At 57.4% G+C, this 27,263-nt stretch overlaps 1 protein-coding gene across 3 annotated transcripts in view; it reads right to left on the bottom strand.

Moving 5' to 3' along the window:
* Positions 1 to 3,962: 3,962 nt before the first annotated feature.
* Positions 3,963 to 27,263, bottom strand: part of SPRYD3 (SPRY domain containing 3) — a 35,317-nt gene continuing 12,016 nt past the window's right edge. For 2 of the 3 annotated variants that reach the window (XM_030554514.1, XM_030554515.1), the window contains 5 exons: positions 17,743 to 17,892; positions 14,013 to 14,070; positions 8,311 to 8,430; positions 7,775 to 7,935; positions 3,963 to 6,619 (listed from right to left, as the gene is read on the bottom strand). In XM_030554514.1, coding sequence (XP_030410374.1) covers positions 6,485 to 6,619; positions 7,775 to 7,935; positions 8,311 to 8,430; positions 14,013 to 14,070; positions 17,743 to 17,892 — 624 coding nt within the window. In that variant the 3' untranslated portion in view covers positions 3,963 to 6,484. The remainder of the gene's footprint in view (positions 6,620 to 7,774; positions 7,936 to 8,310; positions 8,431 to 14,012; positions 14,071 to 17,742; positions 17,893 to 27,263) is intronic. The other variant, XM_030554513.1, reaches the window with a different exon arrangement.

The following is a 27,263-nucleotide window of genomic DNA, read 5'->3' as shown; positions in this document are numbered from 1 at the left end:
CAGAGGCGTCTCTCTAATGTCTATGGGGGGAGTGGAGCATGGGGCTTTAGCCAGCCGCATATTAACAACCTGCCGAGAAAAATGCCCTCGCAGCCGGCACCAGACATCTGCACCGCTGCGTAGCCCGGCTCACTGCTCTGGGCACGCTGCCTCCAGGCCCATCTTTGCGCCTACCGGGCTGAGCCGAGCCTGGGATGTGGGAAGGGGCTCGGGGGCCCAGACCCCTGTCAGCTTGGAGCAGCAAGGGAGAACTCAGCCAGCAAGCGGGAAGAGGAGCTCCCATGGGGGGGCTAGGTCCAGACGGTGCAACGAACTCCTGGGATCAAAGGACCAGCCCCCCTCCCAGGGCCAGGTTTTTTGCTCTGACCAGATACTTAAAAAACAAACCAGGGAAGGGCGAACGAGCCACCCGTGACAGATGTTAGCCACGCTGCGTAATGCACGCCTGGAAGATACTAGCCTGATGAACCGTGATGGAGAAGATAGTTGAGGAGACTAGACTAGCCCCCTTCCTCCTTGCCCCTGGCCATTCAGAGCTGCCAGACGGCTTTGCTGCAAGTTAACTGTGAAGAAACCAGCAGCTTGGATGGAAGAGAGAGCAGCCACACTGGCCGGCCAGCCCCGTGGGAATGCACAAACCAGACAATCAGTGAGGGGTCCATCCCCTGTCATCCCCTCCCAGCTTCTGACAGCGAGAGGTTCAAGGACACCCAGAACATGGGGCCATGTTCCTCATTGCCACGGACGGACCGATCCGCCATCAGCTTCTCTCACTCGGTTTTGGCCTTCCCACCGTCCCCCAGCAATGAGTTCCACAGGTTGTCGCTGCGTTGTGCAAGGACGTATTTCCTTATGTTTGTGTGAAACCTGCTGCCTGTTAGATCTTGAGCGAGCCCTAGTTCTTGTGTTACGGGGAGGGGTAAATAACACATCCTTAGACACGGTCTCCTCGCCAGGCCTGATTTTACAGCTTTTATCATAGCCCAGCCCCTGCCCTCACTCAACTCTTCTCAGCAGGCCCAGCCTTTGGAACCTCTTCGCCTGCGGACGCTGTTCCAGCCCCGTAGCCGTTTTTGTTGCCCTTCTCTGCACCTTTTCCAATTCTAATAGCTCCTGTTTGAGCCTAGGTGAGCAGAGCTGCACGCCGGCTTCACGGGGTGGGTGAACCATGGATTTCTATAGTGGCATTAGGATATTTCCTCTCTTCGGATTTATTATTGCCATTTAACTAGCCTCTTTGCTTTGGGGTAGTTCCCTCTGGAAGTGAAATGCTACTATGGGCGTTGTTAGCATTTCCCCCTCCACAAGGATGTTGAATTGAATTATTGTCGCTATTACCAGGCGGTTCGGCTACACTCGCCTCCGGGGCGAGACCCTGTGCTCGCTGGGGACAGAATCAAGAAGTGCCTCTTCCCTTGTGGGTTGCAGAACTAGCCGCTCCAAGAAGCAGCCATTAGCCCTGCCTAGAAATTTTAACCTGGCCATAGGCACTGACTTCTGCTGGTGCCCGTGGGTGCTCAACCCCTGCCCCGCCCCGCCCCGCCCCATCCCATCCTGCCCCCATTCCAACCCCTTCCCCAAATCCACGTCCTGGCCTTACCTCTTCCCCGCCTCCTCCCCTAAGCGCGCTGCGTTCCCGCTCCTCTCCCCTCCCTCCCAGAGCTTGTTACACCACGAAACAGCTGTTTTGCGGTGGCAAGCACTAGGAGGTAGGTGAAGGAGACGGGATGCGGCGGAGCTGAGGTGGGATGGGCAGAAGGGGAGTTTGGCTGCCAGTGGGTGCAGAGCACCCACTAATTTTTCTCCCTGGGTGCTCCGGGGCTGGAGCATCCACAGAGTTGGCACCTATGATCCCCACCTCCCATCCTGAAGTGAGGTTCCCAGGCAGTATGAGTTGAAATCCCCCGTTATTACTGGGTTTTCTAATCTCTGAGCATTTCAGAATCACCCTCACCATCCTGGGCTGGTGGTCAGGAGGATATTCCTCCTCCTTTACTCTTATTATTCAAGCAGGGAATGTCTAGCCGGAGATGTTCTATGGTACCGGTTCATTCAATCAACACTTCCCCTATTTTTCACTCTGCTTTTCCCACATCCTGCCACCCCCGGCCCACCCCACTCCGTGATCCCTATATATTCCGTACCCGGGTATTAACGTGTCCCATGTCTTAGCATTGTTCCACGTGGTTTTCCCAGTGCCTGTTAAATCAAGACCCCTGCTGCACCCAGGCATTCTAGCTCCCCCACCAGCAGTTGTAGACGGGTACGGGCATGTTTTATCCATAGTCAGTCGCTTGCCTTCGTGGGTCAGATTTAAATGGGAGTCTTATTTTTGACTGTCCAACCTGCACTTTACTAACTTCTTTCCTAGCCTCTGTATAGACTATGCAGCGGTTCTCAAACTTCACTGGATCGCGACCCCCTCTTCTGACAACAGAAACTACTACACACGCCCAGGAGGGGAGCCCGAAGCGTGAGACCCGCCGCCCTGGGCGAGGGGGCCAAAGCTGAAGGCCAAGGGCTTCTGCCCTGGGCGGGGGTATGTAACCTTATCCCTGGCCAGTGGGGCTTGGTCTTGGTCTTCAGCCTTGCTGGGGCCCAGAGCCAATACCGGCCTTGCTGTCCCCATTAAAATGGAGTCACAACCCACTTTGGGGTCTGGACCCACAATCTGAGAACCCCTGGATTATTGCATTCCCTCTTTAATGAATTCATCTCTCAGGGCTCTCTCTGCTCCAACCCTGTGCTCCTCTGCTCCTGTCAGCTTCCCCCAGCCCTTAGTTTAAAACAAGTCCTCTACAACCTTGTCAGCAGTCTGGTTCCGTACTGGTTTGGGGGGCAGCCCATCCCTTTTGTATGGACTTTTCCTTTCCCAAAAGGTTCCCCAGTGCCTAATAAATCTAATCTCTCCTGCCTACACCATCCACGCATTCAGACGTACCGTTGTGCCTGTCTTCCTCTCCCTGCCCATGGAACTGGAAGCATTGCAGAGGAATGGTCATCAGTAAGGTTCAGAGTTAACATGGTGAGCAGACAGACGAGGGCCTGAGTCTCGAGGGAGCCCAGATAGCCTCAGCCCACCCCCCTCCACTGCATTAAAACACCAGCGCAAGCCGACGGTATGGGCTGTGTCCCGCTCAGCATCGGCCGGAGGGCTCTTCTTTCCAGTCAGCAGCAGAGCGCCTCCTGCTGCATCACTCGCTCTTGCTCCTGACAAACAGCATGAAGGAACCACAGCTGTTGACAAGCAGGCAGCTGCCTGGGTGCAGGGGAGCGGCAGCCACCCTGCAACAAGGCAGGGCCCGAGCAAAGCCAGAGCAGCCCAGGTGGCAGATGAATTTCCCAGTGTCGGGCTTTGCAATCCAGGCTGGAGGGTCCACATTGCCCGCCGTGGGGTGGTAAAAATCAGAGCAGCCACCCGACTGGCAGAGGTTTCCTGTACCCATCGCTGGCACTGCCCCAGGCAGCTACTCAGCCTTGGGGAAATTCAGTCACTTCTGCAGTTGCTGCTACGGCTGTAGGGGGCAACAGGACAATGCCCCACTCAGGGTCTTTGTTCCTCGCTAGGGTCTCTACTGGGTGGTTACCCTGCAGGGTGCAGCAATTACAGGGGTGTGTGTCTTGGATCAGCCTGATTTGGACGGGACCTTGGTTTAGGCTATGTCCTAGTAGCCTGGGGAAGGAGGAGAAGCCCAAGAGGCAGCCAGCCTGGCTCTAAGGCCAGGGCAACGTGCCCCCCCGTCCAGCTGGCACTGGGAATGCCAGCTGTGGGGGCAGAGGCAAAGGCAGGACCAGGTAGGGCAGCGAGACTTGGTGATTTAAATTGCTGATTTAAATCGATCCATCCTGATCCTCAACCCACCGTCCCAAGGCCCAGCTGCCTGCCACGGGTCCCTGCTGCCCATTAGACGTCAACAGCACGAGGCCAGCACCAACTAGGACAAAAGATGCCAGGAGCCGGATACAGATAAATATGGAAACTCCATCTTTATTGAGTGTGTATAAAGATCTCCGTATATACAGACGTGTAGGTCGGAGAGCACAGACCAGGGGTGAGGACTGGGGGATCTCGACCTGGCTGGGTCAAAACACTCGATTCCCTGTAGGTGCAAAGTCCGGGTTTCTCAGCCAGCAGCAGCCTCAGCACTGGTGAGATCCCATCTTGGGGGGTGGGGGGGACGAGGAAATGGGCTCCATGCAGGGTCCCAGCCCAGGGGATCACGCCCTCCCAGCAGCAGCCCGGCTGCTTCTCTCAGTTGGAGGCGGGCAAGGCTGGCAGGGGAGAGTCCCACAATCAGAGCCCTCCCCAGGCTGGCCGACCTCCCACTAGCAGCTAAGGGCTGTGCCCAGACCTGGGTGGAGAGATACATGAAGTGGGGGTGATTTTTACATTCACAAGCTCTGACAATTAAGCAAAGAAACAGCAGCACAAGCCCCAATAGCACCTCGACTGCGTGAGCTCCTGGCACCGGGTCCCCGGCCATCACAGACACAACCCCGTAGGCCTAGGGAGCTTTGGGCAGCCCAGACGGGAGGTGGAGGGGGCTCCCAGCAGTTCAGCTCTCATTGGCTAGCAGCCACCTGGCCACGGCTGGCAGCCAGCACAACCTGGGCCCCAGATGTTCTGCCAAGAGGGTCGTGGAGAGGAGCGAAGGAACCTGCCCCTTTGTTAGCTCTGCCAGCAAGCCCTCGCGTGCCCCCTGAATTCATTCTCTGCCCATGAGCGGCCCTCTCGCTCCCTGCAGCCCCGCCAGCCTGGGCTGAGACGCTGGGGTGGGGAGCGCTCAGGTGGGTTCCGTCGCCATCCTTTGCCCCCACGCCTCCCCCCCATTGGCAGCAGGGCAGGCACAAGCACTTTGGGTGGGGTGGGGGGTTGTGAGAGCTCTGGGGCAGATGCTGAAGTCCCCAGAAGCAGAAATAGGCCTCCCCACCGTGACACCCCACCCAAGAGGACCACGCCCTCCAGCCCAGCCCAGCCCAGCCAGGGGAACCCCCGCCACGGGCTAGGGAGCTACCTCCCTAAGGAGGGTGGGAGCAGGAGCCATGGGCAGACTCAGAACTGGGGGGTGGCCCGGACCCGGTTCACGTGGACTCTCTGAACCGGCCCACAGGGAACAGCGGATGGAGCAGCGAGGGCTGGGCCGCCCTGGAGCCTGGCTACAAGCCCAAGCCGGGGGGATGGGCCGATGGCGCACAGTCCAACCGACACCAGACTGGGGGAGCGAGACAGTTTCCAAGTTTGCTCGGGGGCTGTTTCATGGGGGAAGCCCCAGTTACCCCAAAGAAACCCACCCATCTGCCTTGCCCTTTACAGACCTCCTGGTGATCCCTAGGAGAGGAGACAGGCTGGGTCTAGGAGCCTTAGGGGGCCGGGTGTGGGGCAGTTGAGATCACCCCGTGGAGGGCCAGGGTTTGCTGATTGCGGCCCCCCACGAAGGGGCCCTGGGCTGCAGCATCATCCCCTGGAGGCCAAGCCCCCGCCTGACACTACGCCAGGGGCCACAGCAGCTCGCGTTTGCCTGCCCTGACACCCGCAGCCCCTGACCTCAGAGGGAGAAAAGAGACACTGGTCAGGGACAAAACCATGGCCTGCCCCCCTGGCCTGTGCCCTGCTCCCTGGGAGGCTGGCTGATGGCCTGGACACTTGGCACCATGGGTCAGGCCATCCCAGCCCCCGACAGATGGCATGACACTGTCATAACGCAACCAGCATGGGCATGAGGGCATTGTCAGCTGCAGTGACGGGCAGAGGAGGATGCCCAGGGCACTGGTTCTTTAGCAAGTGGGGCAGGGCTTGGGCACTCCAGGACAGCAGGGACAGGCTTTGAGGCAGCCCAAACCCCCATCCACGTGGCGCCTGATTCCCCACCAACAGCAGGGCAGGCCAAGCTGGGGCAGGCAGGAGGCCACAGTGCCATAACACCATCTATGGGCACAGATCTCACGCGTACTCAGGTGGGAGCCGGAGCCCAGGCCAGATGCCCAGCTACCGGGATCCCTGCAGGACAGAAGCAGCCAGACAGGAAATTAAAGCAAAGAGGAATCTTGCCAGCAGGGGGGAAGGGGCCAGCCCCACCCAGGGGGGTGGGAATTGGGCCTCAGGCAGCATCTCCATCTCCGCATGTCACACACCACACTGAGATGGACAGGCTGGGCCCAAGGCTTGGCACGTTGCTACATACAGGAGGCTGCCCCGTGCTCTGACTGGTGCTGGCTGGCAGCCCCAGGCCCATCCAGAGCTCTCTCCAGCCCCCCCAACGTCCCGTCTGCAGACTGCCAGGCGCCAGGGCCCGGTGGGGCAGGGAGGGACACATTCAGAACCAGCTAGGATAATACTTCGGCTGCCAGCGACAAAGCGCTGCCCCTGCAGGCAGAGGCTCAAAGCACAACAGATTGAAGTGATGGAGAACGTCCCTGGGGTGCCCCATGGGGAGGGCGCTGACCCCGAGAGAGGGCAGCGAATGAGATATGCCCCCCCTGTCTCCTAGCCGCTGAGTGGGTGGAGGTCCACCTTGACTTTCTCCCCGCTGCTCAGCATGCCGATGGTGGGGAAGAAGCCACCGACTGGCACCACCGCGTCCTTCTTGCCGATGATCTTTCCGTTGCGTGTGAAGAACACCTGGGGGGACAGGATAGTGCCACGAGCTGTTAACCCCTTCACTGCCGCAACGTGGTCCCTTCCCTCCCGGCCCAGGCCAGACTCAGTATATCCACAGCACCTGGCTCCATGCGGAGAGATGCCCAGGTAAGGGCCAGAGCAGCTCCTTGCTGGGAGTAACCCAATCTGCAATGGCCGCAGCTGCCCGCCCCTTTGCCTGCAAAGACGCTTCCCAGCATGCACTGCAGCTGGACATGTACTCTCTGCAGCCTGGGCCTCTGTTAAACCCAGGCTCTACAAGCCCCTGGGCTGCCCCAGGCCTGCTTCTGCAGCCACCCCCTGCCCTTAGGGCTCAGGAGCTGTAAAGCCCTAGGGGAACCTCCCTACGGGACGCAGTCTGTGCACGCCCTGCCGGATGCGTACGGCTGCGGGGGTCAGCTCAGCACAAGCCGGGGTGCAGGCCTGCCAGCCAGGAGGACTCAGCCCCGCTAGCGGGCGCAGAGCCTGGCGCTGCAGTGGGGTTAGGGCGCAGTTCTCCGGCACTGCTAAGCAAGCCAGTTCCTGGGACAGGGGCGCATTGCTGACAACAGCCACTAGGGGGTGCCTCAGGCCCGGGAAATCCAACCGGCTCGTACCCAGGCCTGGGCCAAGGTCACAGCGGGGCAGGGGGGTTAGGAGCTGGCCACTGCCCAGTCGGCTCTGGTCATGGCAAGCTGTGCCAATGTGCGTCATGCCAGCGGGGTCCCAGGCATCCCTGGGACAAGGGACCCCAGACAGAGTCACCCCATCACTCTCGGTGGGGCCTCCAGCTCCTACCAGCCTGGATCCAAAGGGGCAAACCCCAAACCCCCTATGCCCCACAAGCCACCCCAGCCCCATGACACATCCTCTGTGCCCTCCCCCCCCCCGCCATCACCCCCTCCCTCAAGTCATCCTCCCAGCATATCCCCCACCATGCCCCAGCCCCCCTGGTGCATTCCCCCTCCCGACCCCCCCTGATCCCATAGCACATCCCCCAACCAGGCCCCCGGCCTGTCCCCACAGCCCCACCCCCTCCCTTCCTCAAGCCATCCCAGCCCTCCTCTTGCTAAGCCTCTCCCCCAAAGCGCCCTGACCCCAGTCCAACAGCACAGTCTCAAGCCATCCCAGCCCCATGGCACAGCCCCCAGCTCTTACCACCACTTTCTTCCCTTCGTGCTCCTGCTCCATCTCCTCCCCGTCCTCTTCCTCTTCCTCTTCCTCCTCCTCCTCCACCTCCTGGTGCAGGTACATGACATTCCGCACGCCCCGCAGCTTGGGCTTCAGGTCTGCGGTGTCGCAGCTGTCGTCGCTGTCACCTGGGAGGGGAGCCTGGTCACTCCAGGGCTGGGTTGTACCCCACGCAGGGAACACCCGCTGGGGTCTTTGCAACAAGGCTGGGCCATTTGTCTCACGTTGCAGCGGCTCCGGGTTCAAGCCCCACTAAGGACATCCCCCGATCCAGATTCATTCCCCCGACAGTCAGAAACACCATCCCGGCTTCCTGCCTCTAGCCACTAGCCCACGCTGTCTTGCTCCACATCCCCCCTGCTTTTCCGAGTCTTGTTTCACTGGCAGGGGCAAAGTGGGGGAGGACTGGCCGCAGCCCTCAGCCCTACACTCATTGCTACAGGAGTGGATCTCGGGTCCCCGGGGGCCAGCCACACCTCCCCCAGCCACGTGCGGTCACGCACCTTCGCTGTCAAGGATGTAATCCCGCGGGAACATGATCCCGCAGCCCATAATGTCGCCCTTGTAGCACCGGGGCCCGAAGGGGTCGCCCACGCCGCTCCCGTGGAAGATCTTCCCGTCATCTGGAAGGAAGAGGGAGAGGAGAGGCCGTTAAGCATGGTGGGCCTGGCAGGGTGGCCTGGGAAGGGGAGCGATGCCCAGACGTGGCCACTCTTTAGGGGAGAGTTCCAGCCTGGAGGCACCACTGGCCTGCACCGACTAGCGTGGTCTCTGCCCATGGGGTAGGTGGATCAGAACGCTACCTCCGCCAGTGGGAGATGGCACCAGACCCCCGGGCCACACAGCTGCACTGGCAGGCTGGGAAGAGAGATTGCTCTAAGGGCACCATGCCAGCGACCCAGGTCTCACCCTGCCCTATCTCAGCTCCCCTGCCAGTCCCAACCCACCCATTTCCTCAGCCCCCACTGCTGGCTGTTCAATCAGCTGCTCCCCGAGCCGTTGACCGGACGCAGGGGGCTGACCACACACCCAGCGGCATCAGGCCCTCCTCTTTGCCCTGAGAGACCTCAGTGCCCAGCTTGCCATGGCACGCACCCAGGGGTGCTGCAAGAAAGCTGACGCACCAGGGTGAGCTCCGGGCTGGGGCCACACGCTGAACAGGCTCTCGTGCACCAGAGAAGCCAAGCGTGGGAGCCCACGTGAAAGGAGCCGGGAAAGGGGGAGGCGGCTGTGCAGCTGGTTCGTGGACGTGGGCCGAGGAGCCACGAGGCACGTGGGCCAGGCAGAGGGTGGAGGCCTGGCGGAAGGGGGGGGGGGGGCTGTTTCGGCAAATAAGGGAGATGCACCCAGCGAAGGGGCGGTAAATATTTCTCCCCGTTGCCAGGACAACCCAAGCTGGGAATAATACTGAGTAAACATTCCTGTGTGTCGCCAGCGGAGAGCGAGTGCGCCTTGTAGGGGATCCCCTGGCTCCTGCCACAGGCGGGGGCGGGCACCAGGGCCAAGCAGGATAACCAGGGGGAGCAGGGCTTGCCGGTGTATAGTACGTGGGGGGGGGGGGCAAGGGAAGGCTTAACCCAGCCCCTCCGAGGGATCCCACAAGAACCTCACCCCCTGCACCAAGTCACCTGAGATTTTCCAACCTCCCAGCTGTCTCAGGGCACCAGCAGGGTGCAGCGAGGGGGCTGGGGGACGCCCCCATGCAGAGGGAAGGGCACCAGTAGATCTCAACCCCTTGCCCTCTGCAGCCAGCTCGGTAGCTGCCCAGCTCTCTACTCCTGGCTCCTTTCACCTGCACCCACTCCTCAGTGCCCCCCCCCATTCCCATACATCCCACCACACCCCCACCCTCCTCTCCTCTGGCCTGTCAGATCTAGGCCGGAATCCTTTCTCCCTTACCCCCTCTCCCTGCCAGCATCACAGGGCTCCCATGCTGGGGGGCTCTGCCCCACACCCCTTGCTGAGCTGGGGCCAGAGTGACCTCAGCTGGTGTATTCTACCCATGCCCGCGCCCAGGTCTGGTTGAGGGAAGCCGAGAGCTCGACTCTCACCCACTACGACGGGGCCCTGATGGGGCCCTCCATCTAACCCCGGAGAGATGAAGGCCAGCGGCTGCACTGGACGACCAGGGGGGCAGGAGACAGCACACTCGGCCCTGGCCAGACTCCGTGCTCCACTCACTCCCAAAAGTCCTAGCTTGGAAGGAGACAGGCTCTTTGATGGTTAGTTTTTTATTAGCCCCAAGTGAGAGCAAGGCCCAGCTCCTTGGCCCCAAAGAGCTTCCAGGCTAAACAGACAAAGAGTGGGAGGGGAAACTGAGGCACAGCCACAGGAAGAGGCTTCTCCAGGTTCATTGAGCGGTCGAGGTAGAGCCAGGACTAGAACCCAGGTCTGCTGATTCCCAGCACCCTAGACCATGCTGCAACCTCAGTCAGCTATTAAGGCTCAGGCACCCAGCCACGAGCCTCGCCGAACCCAACTCGGACTGTGCTGGGGCTGCCGGCCAGGCAGCTGAGCTCCAGCAACATGGCCAGATCCAAACTGGGGGTGGGGGAGGCCGTGCTGGGGCAGCCGGGGAAAGGACGACGTGGCCAAAGGGAGCTGGGATGCACCTGGATGCAAGTGGGTCACCCCCATGCAGCCCCCTGCACACCGTGCTCGATTGCCTGGCACTGGGGCATCTGGGCACCCGGCTGCAATGCCCACCATGGGCAGCAACGTTCAGCTGCCCTCAGCTAGCCAGCCCACCTGAGGGGAGACGGACAATGGGCAAGAAAGACCTAAGGCCTCCACAAAGACCCACTGGCCCAAGAGAGCAAGCCGGGCACTGCAGGCCAAAGATCTCCGCTTGTGAGCAAGCCAAGGGGCGGCTGGGCTCCCCTGAGGCCTCCCGCACTCCTCATGGATGCCTTCAGCTCACGCCAGCCACAGGCGTGGCAGAGACAGGGAGGGGAGCGTCCGAGATAGAAGGGTGAGAAGAGCCAGAGCCGGACACTCAGATTCCCCCCGACTCGCCAGCAACGTAATGAACAGGAGAGCATAAGGGAGTTTAGGGCCGGGTTACTGCCCCTCGCTTCTTCACGCTCTCCCCCTCGCGTGGGATCTCTTCCACTCGCCCGCAGCACGAGCGGATCAGAGATGCTCTCACCCGTGTGCATTGCTACCTCCCAGCCTGGGCTCTATTGCCCGGACATTCCCCCGATGCAGGGCTGATCGAGCGGTTTGTTGTGGTTCCATGGAGCGTCCGTGTCTGCCAGAGGTTATGGCAGCTCACTGCAGCAGCTGGCACCGTGAGGCTGGGTAACACGAAGGGAAAAAACGGTGGGAGGAGATTTTTTCCAGGAAGAGGAGGAGGAGGAGGAAGGTGAAGTGGCCAGCAAAGGGAAGTGGGAGGCAGCAGATCGAATACTTGGATGGGAATTTGAAATGTTCCCCTGGCGCTGAGCACTGGAAAGAAACCGCCAGGAACCAAAAGCGTTTACAGCTTTTCCTTCAGAGAGACAAGTCAGACAGTGAAAATAAAATCCTTAATCAGGCAGAAAGGGAGCGCGTCCCAGGAGGTCAGACTGCTCACGGAGGGAAGGGAGGAAGGAAACGTGGAACGGGGGGCAGACAACTCCCAACAGCTTCAATCCCCAGGGAAGGACCCCAGGCCTACCAGCCCTGCTGTCTTGGAGCCAGAGGATCTGGTAGGATTATGGTGACCACGCCTCCATCGTCCATCGAGGGTTGAGACTGCCTCAACAGCTCTGCCATGAGGAGCCAAGACTGAAGGGCTGACCTAGGCCAGGGAAAGCAAGAGGGCAAGCTGCCCTCACGGCACCCGCAGACAAACCCCCATCACCACTAGATGGTGGCACTGGGGCTCCTGAACCAGGTGTTGGGAGCCCATAACTGGGTGGCTCCAGCAGAGATGTGGACAACACCCAGGCACTGTTGGATGTAAAACTCCTGCCCTCAGCAGCTTGTGGTCTAGCATGTAGAGTCCTAGACTGGGACTCTTAAGAGACCTGGGCTCTATTCCCAGCTCTGCTGCTGGATGACCTTGGGAAACCTACTTCCCTGCCCCGTGCCTGTTTTCCCATCTATCATACAGGGATAAGGCTACTGCCCTCCTCTGTAAAACGCTCTGAGCTCTGCTGCACTCAGATCTTTTCAACACCCTTCCCGAAAGCATGGCTGAGCCTTGGGAGCAGCAGATGCAGGTGGCACAGTTTGAGCTCCAAAGCCGAGCAGCCCCCTGGTTCCAAGTGCTGTGGCTCTGATTGAGCAAGCGGCTCCTTGGAGACTTGGTTGTGTGGTTACACTCACCTGGCCTGATGCCTGGCTGCTGTAGCGAGACTGACTTCAGAGCAGCTGTGCCGCTTTACCGCCAGGAATCAGGCCTCGGGCCCGAGGGAGAGGTATAGCACAGACACTTTAAGCCCTGTGTGTTGGGTAACAACAGTCTGAATGATCAGAACAGGAGCTGGTCTTTGCAGCGAGCATCTCCAAAATCTCCACAGCCGCAGACGCAGCAGGTCACAGAAACAAGCCCCCAAGACGGTCCCTGCACTCAGCAGCTGTTCAGCTCCCAGCTGGTGGAGCGTGCTGGGCGGGAGCAGCCACAGTGGGACAGCTGGCTCAACATGCTCGGAGCTAATTCTCAGCTGATGGGGATCAGCCGGAAGCCAGCACTACAGTCCAAGGCAAGGGAGAGAACCCCTGTCTTCAGCTAGCCAGACTGCCAGCTCCTTCTGGCCTAGTGGAGCAGACACAGCGCCAAGAGGGAAACCCCAGATCTCGCTGTACTCATCGATTTTCAGGTCAGACGGGACCATCATGATCATTTATTCTAACGTCCTGGACACCACAGGCCCCAGAACCTCATCCGACCCTCTAAGGAAAGGAGGCTGGAGGCTCCAGGGAGTCCGACCTCCAGATCCCTGGCTGATTGCTCTGCCTAAGAGCCTAATGCTGCAAGGTGCCAGGCACCTGCTAGTCCCCTGGGCTTTCACAGCGAGCAACGCAAGAGCTGGCCTCAGCTCAACTGCTCATCTGAGCCCTGGGAGGGGGAACGTGTCCACACCTGGGCCTGCAGCCCTCGGTGCTTCAGCCCAGATTCCATACAGAGGCCGGGTGAGTACTGCCCTTCATGCGGTTCTGTGAGCAGAGTCAGTAGCGGAGATGTTATCGTAACCCTGCTGGCTGGCTGGATCACACAGAAGCAGAGGAGACTCTATGGTCTGTTAGCTCAGGCAGGAGAGGCTCACAATTTTAGACCACGAGTCCCCGGTTCAGCCTCGGCTACAGACAACCCACAGAGGGCAGCTGCATGCTCAGGTACTTGGCAAATTAAGAATGGCTCACTGTTCTTCCTGGGGTGCAGACTAACTGGGCTAAATTCAAAGCAGGCAGAAACCAGCATCAGGGACCCAGAGGAGAGTCCAGCAGCAGAAAAGGGCCAGGGCAGCTTTGACGTAAGATGATTGGAAAGCAACAGCCAGATGAACTGCTGGAGTGAAGTGGGTCTGACCGGATCCAGCTAAGAGAACCACCATCATCCAACACAAGCCGGAGATGGGCAGATATGGCAGCCGTAACCAGCAGGGTTGTAAGTAACTGGAGCTACCTATGATCTGAAAATGAACCAGCTTTCCCGGCTGATAAACTTGTGACCCAACACAGGGCCTCGCCGGAAATCAATCCAGGCTGCAGTTTTCTGACCTGGCTAAGACACTGGGATACTGAGTTCCTCTTTGAAATTGAAGAGCATCAGGCCTCCAAGCCCCTCAGATACCTTGGAAACACGCAGCCTTGATGTTCTGAGACAGCAGAGATCCGGCTGTTCTGGTGGGCTGCCAACTCCTTGGACTTCTGCACTCATGATCGAGACCCCATGGCTGAGAGGCTGCCCCCCAGAGCAGAACGAAACCTGGACCCTTTGCCACTGAAGACATTTTCAGAAGTTCCGGCAAATGTTCAGCACACAAAGCCCTGTGGCATTTATGCACCTAACCCCCCACTAAAAACATGGTGTCCAGTGTTAGGAGTGTGACACTTCCCCTGTCCCCCAAGTGGTGTGCCCTGGGCTGACTGCCAGTGGCTGCCCGTGGGTGATGCTGCTGCATTCGGGAAGTGCACGGTTAAACTCGGAAGGGACAACTTTCTTTGGGGTCTGGCCAGAGATTTCGATTTCTCCCTATTCCAGTCCTATTTCACTCACCTGCATGGTAGGCCACAGATCCTCTGCTCCAGCCGGGATGGCGGTTTTTCGGGTAGTCCTAGGGCAGAGAGAGGAGGGAGGGTGGGTCTCATGACTTCACCGGTTATCACCTAGAGTCCCTGCGGCGGGAATTGCTAAAATATATTTCCCTATAAAATGGGAGGTTGCCTTTGGCCTTGGGCTGAGATGGAAAATCCAGCTGTAAAAGCACAGCAGATGCATCCCCCCACCCTCCAGCCACATCCCTGGCGCCACGGCATCCCCCTCCCGCCATCCCCGATCGAGGCTGGAGGGGCCTGACAGCAGCTGCTGTGACTTGCTTGGCTTCAGGAAGGGGAGGGGAACCAGCCCCTGTGCAATTGGAGCGCTTGGCCCATGCGAGAGTTAATTGGGAGGCCGTGGCATGGCCTGCCTCGGGTGCATGACTCACCGGCAGGTAAATCCCTTGGGATTAAACGGCTGCAGCACAGTGAATGTGGATGCACTGCACCGAGACCAATCCCAGGCTGAGGGAAGCCTGCCCGAAGGCTAACAGCAGGCCACCCAGCGCCAGCATGAGTCAGGGGTGACTCAGAGCTACCTGCTCCCCAGCGCTTTCTGGCGCCTGTTTGAAAGATGCTCCCGGGACCTACGCAGCAACTTGCTCCACCGCGGCCCAGCCCTGTGCAGAGTGTGGGCTGGCCAGCGCCGCAGCGGGAACGCAACAGGGCTGGGGACCCAGGACAGGGATGGGCCTGCTGCATCCCTCAGAGGGGCTGTGGTGCTGTCAGTCCTGGCAATATTACGTGGCGATCGGACAGGAAGGATGGTCCAGTGGTTAGGAGGCAAACCTGGAACTGAGTTGAGTGGCTGCTCCCAGGGCATGTCTACACTGCACACTGAACCTGAGCTCCGAAGCCCCTCCTTCTGTCCACACACAAATCACTCTGACTCAGGGCACCAAGCCCTCTGGATCTGGCTCCTAGGACCCTGCTAGGCGGGTGGGTCAGAGCCCGAGTCCTACGGAGACTCAGCTCCGAGCCCCGTCTTTTAGCAGTGTGGATGCCTGCCAAACCGCAGCCCCGAGTCAGAAGGTCAGCGCAGATACGTTAGCACAGCTGAGACCTGGGTCCAGCAGCTGCAAACCCAGTGTGGACACTCAAGAAATCCCAACTCCACAAGCCCCGGTTTAGGGAACAGTTTAGACGGACTCAGTCTCTCTGTGCTTGTTCCCCACCTGTACAGTGGGGCTAAGAGAACCGCCCTGCCACACAGCAGCATGTGGGGCGGGACAGAAGGTTGTGACATGCTCAGTTGCTATGGTGACAGGGACCAAACCAGTACAACGAGTAGATGGAATTTAGGGTTTCCAGCTGACAATGCTGTGACCCAGCGTGGCTTATCACACTCGACCTGGCCTGCCCCAAGGAGACCGCTGGACCCAAGCATCCATTTCCACCTTTAGCTCCTATCCCAAAGCGCTTTCCAGTGTCCCCACATTACAGATGGAGAAACTGAGGCATGGAGGGGGGAGGGGAAGTACCTTGCAGGCTAGCAGCAGTCCTAGGAGCACAAAACACCTTCTCTCAGAGAAGAAAGTGCCTAAGAGGGGCTGTGTTGGTCTCATTCGTTAGGCCAGGTCTGCTCTTAGAAGTCTGAGCAGCAGAGCTATCGCTGTCAGGGTGGGGTTTTGCCAAAGAGGTTATGCTGGCGAAAGCCCTAGTGTAGAGAGTTATCCCAGAATAAAACTGCTTATGCCGGTATCGCTTATTTCATTTCCCCAAACCAGAACAAGCTGGTGGGAAAAGCTGGCACAGTTAACACAGCAAAAACCTAAGTGCAGACCAAGTTTTACATGGTCTCTGCGGAGAATGCCAGCAGAGCTGCCCGCTGTGATGGTGGCCTTACGCTGCAGACACTTCCCCACCAGGAACTGAAATTAGAGCCCACTCCCTCATTTCATGTGGTGCTCACAGAGCAGTTTCCAGTCACTCACTGTCCCAGATTAGGGCAGTAGGTTGTCAGACAAGGCACAGCTGGGGAACAAGCAGACCCCTGTAGACAGGAGCTGACCTAGCAAGAGAAGGGAACCTGGCAGCGTGGGAACAGACACCCCAGGACCGGCTCTTACATGGCACAGACTTGGCAAGCCTGCCGTGCCGTAAGGAATGCTAGCCGCAGCAGGGGCCGGGAATGTGCTGCATCGCCCGGGAGGCGAACATGCGAGCTTGAATCCAGATCACGTGTCGGGACAAACAGAAACAGATGGCTGCGTTTGACAGGAAGAGGGCAGGGGGTGGTTTGCATTCTCAAAGGGGAGGCAGGGCAGCCTAGAGGGGCCACCCATGCCACAATCAAGTGAGACCAAGCAAAGAGAAATGGGCCTGGCTAGATCATGCATCTGCCAGGGGTGGTGGGTGCCTGGGAAGGGGCTTTTAATAAAACAGGTATAATAATAACAACAACATGCAGCTTGTGTAGCGATTGGGGCACCTCTTGGAAGCTAAAGAGGGTCAGGCTGGGTCATCCCGTGGATAGGAGATCTCCTCAGAACCACCATGGAAGATCTAGGAAGCACCTAGGTTCTATTCTTGGTTCTGGCCTGCTGGTGACCCCAGACAAGTCAATCCCCTGCTCAGTGCCTCAGTTTCCCCATGTATACAATGGGGATAAAGATACTGACTTCCTTTGTAAAGCACTCTAAGGTGTGCTGCTGGGAAGAGCTAGGGGTTATTCACAATGACAGAGCTGGGAGGGACCTGGTCACCTAGTCTGCAACCATCTGCTTGTTTCTCGCTGAAGGTAGGAAACCAGCCACGCTTGGATCCATGCTCCTCAATTACCCAACTTCTCAACACTGCTGCCTCTGGGGGGTGGGGGTGGGGGGTTATGCCATCACAGCCTCCAGCCTTGGGTACCCAGCGTTGGCAGTGGGAGAAGTTGGAGATGGCAGGGGACGAAGGGTGATGAGAAGGGATGGAAGCCCCCACAACTGAGATCCAAGCATCTTTGCTCATTAGCTGAAGCTGCAGCCACAGGTTGAAGGCAAAGCAATGTCACCGTGTCTGGGTTTACAGACCCTTTGCAGAGATGTAGTTCTACTGTGCTGGATTGGACACCTGGGCACATTAGAAAGCTCTAAACCAAGTGCTGACAGCCAACGGCACCAATCAACCCTCCCACCCCACCCCACCCCCATCTCTGACCCTCCTGCCCACAGCGACCCAACCCCAGGCTCTGTAACTCCAGCCAGAGAGCCTGCACGTCACAGACATTAACCATCCCACACAGCTAAGTGGGAGTTCCTTCCTACTGAAACTGAGGCGTGGCAAAGCAAAGCGGCGTATGAAGAGTCTGTAAACGAGATGGGAAAGGAACCCAGACGAGTGGGTCTGCTCTCCACTCTCCCTAAGCACGGGAATGAGTGCTAACACCCCTAGACCAGGGACATTACCTAGGACTTGATCTGCCCTTAATCACCCTTATATCTGAGCCCCAAAACACTCACTTGCAGTTTTTATCCTCCCACCCTCCTGGGAGGTACGGGAGCATTATCCCTATTAGACAGGTGGGAAACTGAGACACGGGTCAGATTAAGTGACTTGCTCAAGGTCATGCTGGACGCTGGGGGCTAGGCCAGGAATTGCAGCCGGGTCTCCCAAGCCCCAGCTCAAACCACTCTTGCTATCAGCAGGCTCGCAGACAGACACACAAATCGGACGGATGTGTGGGACCCATCCAGTGGCTTTACCTTCCGGGCCAGGCCTAGCGCGATATAGCACTTCTCCCCGGGGTCTACGATCTCCACCTCAAAGTAGTGGCTCCTGGTGCTCAGGGGGCGCCTTGCCTGGGCCAGCCCAACGTCGATGATGCTCTTTCCCTTGCCCACATACTCCAGGAGCTGCAGAGAACAGGAGAACGGAGTCAGCCCCTGAGTAGACGCGGCACCGGAGACCCACAAGGCAGGGACTCCTATGGCAGCGGTTCTCACCCTTCCCATGCCAAGACATTCCCAGCTCCTCACCCAGGATCCCCTCCCAGCTAGCCAGGACACCCTTCCCTCTCTTAGCAATACAGGAAGGACGGGGTGAGTGCCCACCCCCCAGGTGCCTGTTCATAATTGGTACGGAGCGAACCCATGACCTGCAGAATGACCGATTGTCTGCCCCGGAAAGGTCCCCTGCACCAGGCACAGGGCAGTCCCTGCTGCTGTCTGCATTGCACAAGTGACCCAGAGGGGAGCCTGGGCTGCAGGTTCCATCTGTCCCAGACTGGGAGTGTTTCATAGCCCAGCGGGGAGCAAAGGACAATGTCACTTGGCTCTTCGGCCCAGTTTAAAGCGGAGAGACTAGCACCAGGTGAAGTGAATGGCTTATAGAACAACCTGTATGGAAGGTGACCGGCTGTGTCTCTACAGCCCTTTGGGTGGGGTCACTCAGTCTGGCTTACTTATATAGCGCTCTGGCTCCGCCCAGTGGGAAGGGCTTATGCCCCCAACATTGGGCAGGGAGGGAGGCAGGCTTGGACAGATTTCAGAACTGAAGGCTGGTAAGTTTCAGCAGAAGAGGGAAAGGCAGTGACAGAAGCCGGCCAACCTGCTCGCTTGGCCAAGGGTCACATAAGAGAACACATCAGGCCTTGCCCCCATTGAGATACAGAGAGGCACCTTCTAGGAAGCAGAATGAGACCACTCAGCCCTTTCAGACAAGCCAGGGACAATCCAGCGATGACAGCCGTCTTAGGCTACCCCCCTACCTCCCATCACATCACCCAGAAAGCCCCATAGTCAGCTCCCCAAGGAAGGCAGCCATCCCCGAAAAGCCCTGGGGTTGGGGAGGAAAGGGGAGCCATAAGAAACAGATTCTGTTGGAGAGAAAAACTAGATCGTGTCCCAGTGGTATAGATTGAGTTAAACTGATCTGGCTAACTTTGGGAGGGCAGTGGGGTGGAGGGGCAAGGAAGAGAGATAAGAAAGCTGCATTTTCTGTCCCAGTTGCTCTGGGGATCCAAAGGGAATTGCAAAATCTGGGATTTTCGGGAGGAGAAGGGGATGTTTACAAGGCCGGGAGCTTTGCAGATTCATGAGGCAAGCCCTGTGTCACGAGGTTTTCCTTGGACAGCGCCCGACATTCCAATTGTTGCTTCACAGACATCAGCTTTTGTTTCCTGCCTCTAGCAAGCCGGGCCCTTGTCCCACCTAACGCAGCTGCGTGGAAAAAATATCCCTTCAGGGATCATAAACGAGACAACCTCACACCCTCCTTTGCTCCCCGGGACTGCCTGGCCTCATCTCTTCGGATGAGTCTCAAGAGCCGATCCACGACGTCAAAGGCTTGGCGATGAAGAAAACAACACCCCGACTGGCTGACAGCTGGAGCTGACAGATTAGTCTGCACCAGGCCCAAACCATCTTGTCCATTTTAGCTCCCCGACCCCACCCCACGTCTCGGAGCCCGGCTGCATGTTGAACCAATATTTGCTGGCTCCCGCCAAGCCATGGAAAGGGGTCAGTGATTTACATTTTTCCACTCAGTTGCTGCATTGCCACGGGATTCTGAGAACTGCTCATCCATCTAAGCACCAAAATAAAATCAGCACAAGGCTCTGGAAGACAAAGTCAGCTCGGGTCACTCCTGGACAAGGAACAACACTGGAAAGAGACTGGAAACGTTCCCCTGCTGGAAGAAAGCAAGCTGAGAAGAGGAGGATAGTTACGTAGGATAGCACAAAAGAGCATGTCAGCTCCGTCGATTAGGACGGCAGATAACGCACGTGGCCGCACACTATGCGGGCATGTGGCGTCCAGACAGGGCCGGTGACAGCGCTAGACCAGGGGCTAGTTCTACAGGCCGCTCACCATCACGTGAAGAGTTTCATGAGCACAGCAACTGCTCTAAAACACTGTGAGGGGGTGGGGGGGTGCAGAATGCCCAGGCATTTGTGGGGCCCCGCAGCTGTGCGGAACCAGAAGCTTGCTCAGAGCCAGGGATGTTTTTTCCATGCTCTTATCAATCCACTGTAGGTACGAACATGGCGCCCATCACTGCAGCATCTGGGCATATCACACCTGTCCATGTATTTATCCTCCTATGCCTGCTGCGAGGCAGGGCAGTTACCCCCAAGAGCCCCAAACTGGGCACAGAGACACTAAGTGACTTGCCCACAGCCACACAGGAAGTATGTGGCAAAGCCGGGAACTGAAGCTGGGTGTCCCGAGCCCCAGGCTACAGCCCTCACCGCTGCACAATCCTCCCTCTGCTAGCTCTGCGGCAATACACAACCAGCGCATGTGCTCCAGCTCAGAGCACGGCATGTGTGGAGAAGAGCCACTAGGCTGAGATCTCCCCAGAGGAGACAGGAGGGGCTTGGCTTGCTCGGCCAGACGAAGGCTGAGGGGGATCCGATTGCTCTCGGTAAATTACATCGTGAAGAGGGAAGAGCTTTAGGAGCCAAAGGACAATGCTGGCACAAGAACAAATGGGAATAAACTGGCCAGGGAGCGGCTGAGGCTGGAGAAGAGGAGGAAGTCTGCAGCCCCAGTAGGAGGGATGGGGGCAAGCACCCTATGGAGTCGGAAGATACAACCTGATCCATTTCTGGCCAGGATGGTGTGATAGGGCTCCCACAAAACCGGGCATGACCTCAGCAACCACTCCAGTCCTATGGCTCCACACTTCGTGCAGGACAGCTGGCATCTTGCAGAGCAACTCCAAAGCCCTCGAGGCGGGGAGCCTCAAGACATTTGGTGGAAACCTTGGCTCCCCTGAAGACAATGGCAGACCCCCTCTTTTGGTGGGGGAAGGGCAGACCCTCCCAGCCAGTACAGGAGGATTTCCTCATGTAGTTTTCAAATCCCATCCCCTGGAAGCTTCTCCAGATCTAATCCAAGCTGCATTTGGGGGGCAACATTTTCAGGGGTTTCCCAGGTTGCGGGCACAGGCTGAGAGCCTTTGGTGGCTCCCTCTCCTCACCCCACTCCCTAAAATCTGGGGAAGGAAATAGGCTCTGAGGATGCTCACAGCACAACCTGTCCCACAAGCTGGCAGCACCCAGTTGAACAGCCACGGAGCCCACAGGTTGTAGGATCCTGACCGTGGGAGATGCCCGGCTTGCTGATGCCCTGAGCCTATGGGAAGATGCCTTCAGACCCCAGTGCTGGCATTCCAGAGCCTGCTTGGGTGCCCCTTTTCTAGGGGCAGGCTTGGCACCCACCAGCGGGGCCCCCCTGGCCCTGGCGACCTTCCCAGATGGGAAGCTTCCCACCGGCAGCTCCCGCCCCTCAGCTGCAACTTGCCCCAGCAAAGGCGCTGGCATGCACGTGCCTCCTGGAGACACGAGGGCGGCATTGTTTACCCAGCGCCATGGCAGCACTCACAGCAGTGGCAGTGATTCACCCAGCAGTGCTGCCCACAAAACACCTTAATTCCCTTTTAATTAGCTGCTTTCATACTAGTAAGGCATCATCTGAGTAACAGACACTGAGTAGCGGCTGCCAGCCTACGCCATCCAGCCCCGCCCTGTGTTGTTCAACATCAACAGGGACTCCTCCCAGCCCTACACAATCCCTCCCCCACCCCGCCACTGCGTTCCAGCTCAGTGCAACCCCCAGCACCCTCCCTGGCCCCCCGTTCCATGGCCATACACCCACACAACAATACGTTTGCCTCGCTCGCAGCGGGCTGGAACGCTCTCTGTGCTAAGAGACGACGACAGCCCCATTCATAAGGGTTGGCCCCGTTTCTTCCGTGGGGTTCAGACGCAAACAACTCAGAGAGCGAGCGACGGGACCCTCAATAGCTCGGTCGCGGCTGGGGCTCAAGAAGATGATCACACGCAGACGCCTCAGGTCTAAAGGAGCTGTAATCTGGAAGCCTCGCGTAGCAGAGCACAATGGAGCAGATCCCAAGCCGTGATGGGCACGCACAGTGCTATCTGTTTTGACGGGGGGGAGGGGGGGCCACGCTGAGCCGCTCTCAGGAGCCGGCTCTGTGGTGGTGCCGTGGGCAGCGCCTGTGCCAGGAAAAACGCACCGCAAGGATCGAGGACGAGTCTAAGAAGGCTCCCGTCCGGGGAACAAGGCACAGAGCCGGAGAGCGGCTCAGGCAGCCCATTGAGCGTGTAGCGCCTTTCTGGAAAGGCAGGCCTGTGCTGGCCGGTCCCAGGCAGGAGTTCTCAACTGGGGGGGTACCTGGTGTCAGGAGGGGGCACACACGCCCACCTTGCCTCTCTCATATTGCTGAATGGAGTCTTGACTTGATGGATGAAGGTTCCAGGGGGGTCCCTGTACGGACAAACCTAAGAATCCTTTGCCATGTGCAGGAAGGGAGGCAAAGGGGAAGCTTGGGGAAAAAAATCAGCCCATAATCCCAGCTGGGCTTCTCAAGGTGGCATCTGTGCCACCCTTGTCAGCTTCCCTTCAACTGATGCTTCCTAGCAGGCAGCAGGGCTTGGAAAAAGAAAGAGGCCCATGCAATTCCCCAGGACGGGGAGCATGTGCCGGGAGACGGCCCGGGGCGATTGTGGTGCAGACTACGAAAATTCCAAGACAACAAGCTTTTCGGAACAGACAGACACATGGTAAACCTGCCCTCCGCCTCCCACTCCCAGCCAACCGGAGCGCCCAAACCCAAACCAGGCCTTTCATCAAGGGCTGGCAGTAATAAGATTGTCCAAGAGAAGAATGTGAATTATGTGCATCATCATTTCCTGACAGTCTGGAGCTAAACCAGAAAAGCCCTGGCTAGAGATTCAAGGGATTGGGGGAGAGGGGAATTTAGCACGGGCAAAGTCATTCAGCACCAAGGGTGGCAAGATGGAAAGGAACAGTCTGCAATCTCCCCTTCTAGGCTGGCCCAAGGGCGGAGATGGTTTTCACCAATTGCTCTTTCCTGGTGGTTGGAATCAGAGAGCTGGCGTCAGTTGGAGATGATTAAAATCGCTGCATGGTGCAGTGGGCAGAGCCCAGGGAATTTGAGAATCGTATCCCAGGCTTTCAAGTGATTGTGATTCAGAGGCCTCCACCCCAATGTGGCACCCTCTTACAGGGGCCTTATTCTCAGAAAGTCCTGAGCACCCGCGTTCTGGAAACCAGGCCATTCGATCGGCGGTTCTGACGTGCAAAAAAAAATCACTAGTCACTTTCAAAGACATCAGCTCTGCTATTGCCTTGCCGGGTGGCATGGGGCAAGTCCTCACCCCCTACCCTGCTCTGTGCCTCAGTTTCACCCTCTATTACACGACAATGACACCAATCCTCCTTTATAAAGAGCTGAAATATCGGGCCGTAAGTACTTAAATCTGGGCCCCGTCCCCACAGTGTCTGAGCCCCTCACAATCCTTAGTGTATTTATCTGCCCAACCCTGCTATTATCCCCACTACACATGGGGAAACAAGTCACAGAGAGGTTAAGAAGGAATTTTGTCGTCAAAGGGTCAAATGGCAGCTGGGTGCCTAACTCGTCCTGAAAAATCAGTGTCCCCCTAAATGACTTGCCCAAGGTCACAGTCAGTGAGGACCTGAACCTGGGTCTCTCAAGCCCCAGGCTAGCATCTTAACCACTAGGCCGTCCTTCCCCTACAGGCCACTTAGTCTTCCTGTTGAAAATCTTGGCCGTACTCTCCATCGCCGTGTCAAGCTGCAGCGTAGAATGCGCAGCCTCGCCTTTGGATTCTAACGAAGCACAGCTGAGACCAGCATCGGAACACTGGGCACAGTTCTGGGGGGGGCCACCTTTTTAAAAGGGGGGTTAAAAATTGAAGGAACCACAAAAGTGAGCAAAGAGCTAGAAAAAACGCCTGATGGTGAATTTAATCTGTTTAGTTGACCGAAAAATAGACGAGGGGACTTGATTACCGGGAATAGTGCTAGGAAGGGTGCCGATTACACATACTCCTGGCCAGAGACACTCAGATCACCCCGAACGCCACCTCTTGCCCTCCCGCTGCTTGGGGACGGTTACTCATTCCCACCCACTGATCAGCAGCACTGCTCTGCATCCCACCTCAGCCCTAGTCAGAAGTGCCTGTACATGCACCTGGGAGCCTGGGCTAGTTCTAGGCATGCTGGAGGGACACCTAACGCCTCTCTGTGATGTAACACAGGTGCAGCCAAATTAACACGGGCCCCTACTGCACTGCAAACGCTCAGCCAATTCGCTGCCCACCGTCACCCCCAGCATCTCCCCTGGAGCTCCTGCCCACCAAATAGCCAGACTCGGTTTTTCCTTGAGGGGCTGGAGCCTGCAGGCATTCACTACTTGGCATAGTATTTGCTACAGCCAGCTAGCTCCGTGAAGGCAACACGCATTCACAGCAGTAAGTGCCACAAGAAAAAAAGGTTCAGATTCAGCATCGCCACCCCCAAGCATCCAAAATTTCAGAGTCAGGCTCCAAAAGTTATGAGATTATTTTTAAGCCAATCACGAGGTTTAAAAAAATAATTTGTGATTCTTTTCATTTGTTTTCCAGTTTCTGAACATTTGGGGGTCATGTTTTCTAGCTTTTCTCCACAGCCACAAGGGCTGTCACATGACTCCAGGAGATGGTGCTTTAAGGAGTAAAGAGACACCAAACAGCGAGAAAGTTATGAGAAAAATCACAGCAGCTGGCAACACCGCAGATCCATGGCTATTTCCTGCCCAGATCCACAACGTTCTTAGCTCCCCCTTCCTTAACTGCGCTGGTGTCTGCTACCCCCGGATTTCAGGCGGGCAGTTAATTTTGCAAAACTCTTCCCTGTTGTTATATAAAAAGGCTGAATGCCAGCAGCCGCACGGAACCCCAGCCTCATCCCAACGCCACACGGATCTGCTCCAGCCCAGGAGGGTAATTGGATTCGCATGCACTGAAGCTAGCCACCCAGGACAGGAGCATGAGACCATCTCAAATGCTTTGCTGGCGTCCCTCCAGCATGCTCCCTGCCTCCTCCAACGCCAGCCAATGAAAATAAAAAGCCATCAAGTTTGCCTGGCATTACGTGTCCTCCATGAACTGCTGCCACCTATTACCCATTGTTGCCTCAGCCCCCGGGTCTAGGGAAATTCTCACGATCCAGTTGTTTCTTTTGCTAGGGCCCGAAGCTAAAAACCCCGAGATGTGCCACAGAGATGGCTCACCGAGTTCATCTCTCTGGCAACACAGCAGTGCCACAGCTCACCCACTAGAGGAAGGCAGTGTGGTCTCATGGACAGAGCACTGGCTATTCTGGGTGCTATTCCCAGCTCTGCCACTGTCCTGGGGCAGGTCATGTCATCGTTGTGTCTCAGTTTCCCCATCAGGAAAATGGAGATGACGACACATTGAAATCTACTGATGAAAAGCACGGAATAAGAGGTAGGTATTCTCATCCCAGATGGCTTGGTCTTCCTGCACATAAGGAGAGGACAGCGGCTAGCCATCCTGTGGCCTCAGTTAGTAGCGAAAGTAATGAGACAGCAGCCAGAATTCTGAGTCAGGCATGTGGAGGAAAAGGGAGAAGTTGGAAACGAAGGAGCTATGTTCCACCCCTACAACACACAGTTAGACTGCGGAACTCATTGCCACTGGATGTCATTGAGGCCAAGAATGTAGCAAGATTCCAAGAGGGACTAGGCCTATATCTGGATCCCAGGGACATCCAGTTAAAACAGTAAGTACTAACCAAAGTGTTGGAAGAGAGACAGAAATTCCCACTCCTGCTCAGCTTTCTCATTGATAATACACGCTCATGCCGCAAGCCGTGAAAGGGGAGGAAGTGCAGGACCTCTGGGCGAGAAAGTTGGATGGACCCAAGCTAAGAGCCTTTATTGAGATTCCACTGTCAGTGCAGGGAATCTCACACCATGCTGCTTAAAGCCATGCAGGTTCACTCCACCCCCACACTCCACCCCCACACGCTGTGGGGCAGGGCCACCCACGGATCCACTCCCCATAAGAACCCAATACCAACTTGTCAGGCGAGCCCCACTCCCCAGCTGCCAACAGCACAGGGAGTCCCCAAAAAGCTCATCTGATGTTTGCATTCAAGACTCCTCTCATCCGAGACAGCGTTTGGGGGACAAGTGACTTTGAAATGAAAGAACAAAACTGATCTGTGTTTGTAAGAAGCTCTGTCCCAGGCAATCTCCCACCTTAGGTGTCCAATGCCCTTCTCCAAGCAGTCTGCCTCTTTCGGGAAACAGAAGATCTCTGTATTAGTGGACCAGGAAATGAGTCTATTTAAAAGTAACACTGCACTCATAAGGTGCTATTGATTTGAGGATCTCTTTACAGACATTAAGCCTTCACACCAGGATTAGGAAGTTTTAAGGAGGGGAAACTGAGGCACAAGGAGGTGATGTGACATGGTTAGGGTCACGTGCTGCATCAGTGGCAGAGCTGGAAGAACCAAGGAACCCCAGTAACCCCAGCCACAGCACCCTGCTGCTTTGGAGATGGAAGAGTTCAGCACCTGTGTGGGAATCCCTCTGCCGAGAGGGTAACAGTGACTTCTGCTGAGGCTGACGCAGACCAAGGGACTAAAGATGGGGTGCCACCCCACACAGGGGCCAGCTGTACTGTGAAAGAATGCAAGAGCCTATTTATAAAGCTCCTAATTTGGTGTTCACGCCACACCCTGCCAACCCTCCCGCGCCAATTAGCACCGTGCATTGTTTGAAGGTTTGTGGTAGTGTGGCTGAGCTGGCCGGTATTTACACATGGCAAGAGGGAAGCGGAATGGGGAGGGGGGCGTGGAGGGGGGCGAGAACCAAAGAGACTTGCCCAGGCAGGCAGAAGCAATGGCAAAACCCCACGCAGCCGTTCCAGGGAGCCGACAAGAAATACTCACTCCGGCTAAAGGTCAGCAAGGGCCTTGGAATGTCTCTCTTGGCCCTGCCTCAAAATTTAACTTCACAGATGTTGTCTGCAATGAAATGTCAGAGGGAGAATTGGGGTGGAGTGGGAGGGGGGGCAGTTAATAAAGGTTGAGACGGAAAAGGATGCAGCCCAAGACGGCGGATTCTTCCCCGCCGCGGCGCCTTGATCAAATGGTCCGGCCCGGCTCCATCCGGCACACACGAGCGGCCATCACGTGTGCTGCGACGTGGGGCCTGCGTTCACAGCTGCAATCCTTTACCAGCTGGAGAAGGTTCGGGTCCCAAGTTTGTTTTTGAAAAAGGCTCTGGTGAGAGGGTAGAAATGCTCCGAGAGCTCCAGCTGGGAAGAGAAGGCAGCAGCGGCTAGCGATTAGCACAAGGGTCTAGCTTCCAACCCCACTGACGGCAAGTCACATCCGTCCCCCCCTCCGCCACCGTG

Source organism: Gopherus evgoodei, chromosome 3, assembly GCF_007399415.2.
Source record: "Gopherus evgoodei ecotype Sinaloan lineage chromosome 3, rGopEvg1_v1.p, whole genome shotgun sequence".
Lineage (NCBI taxonomy): Eukaryota > Metazoa > Chordata > Testudines > Testudinidae > Gopherus > Gopherus evgoodei.
This window is presented reverse-complemented; position numbering and strand designations above follow the sequence as displayed.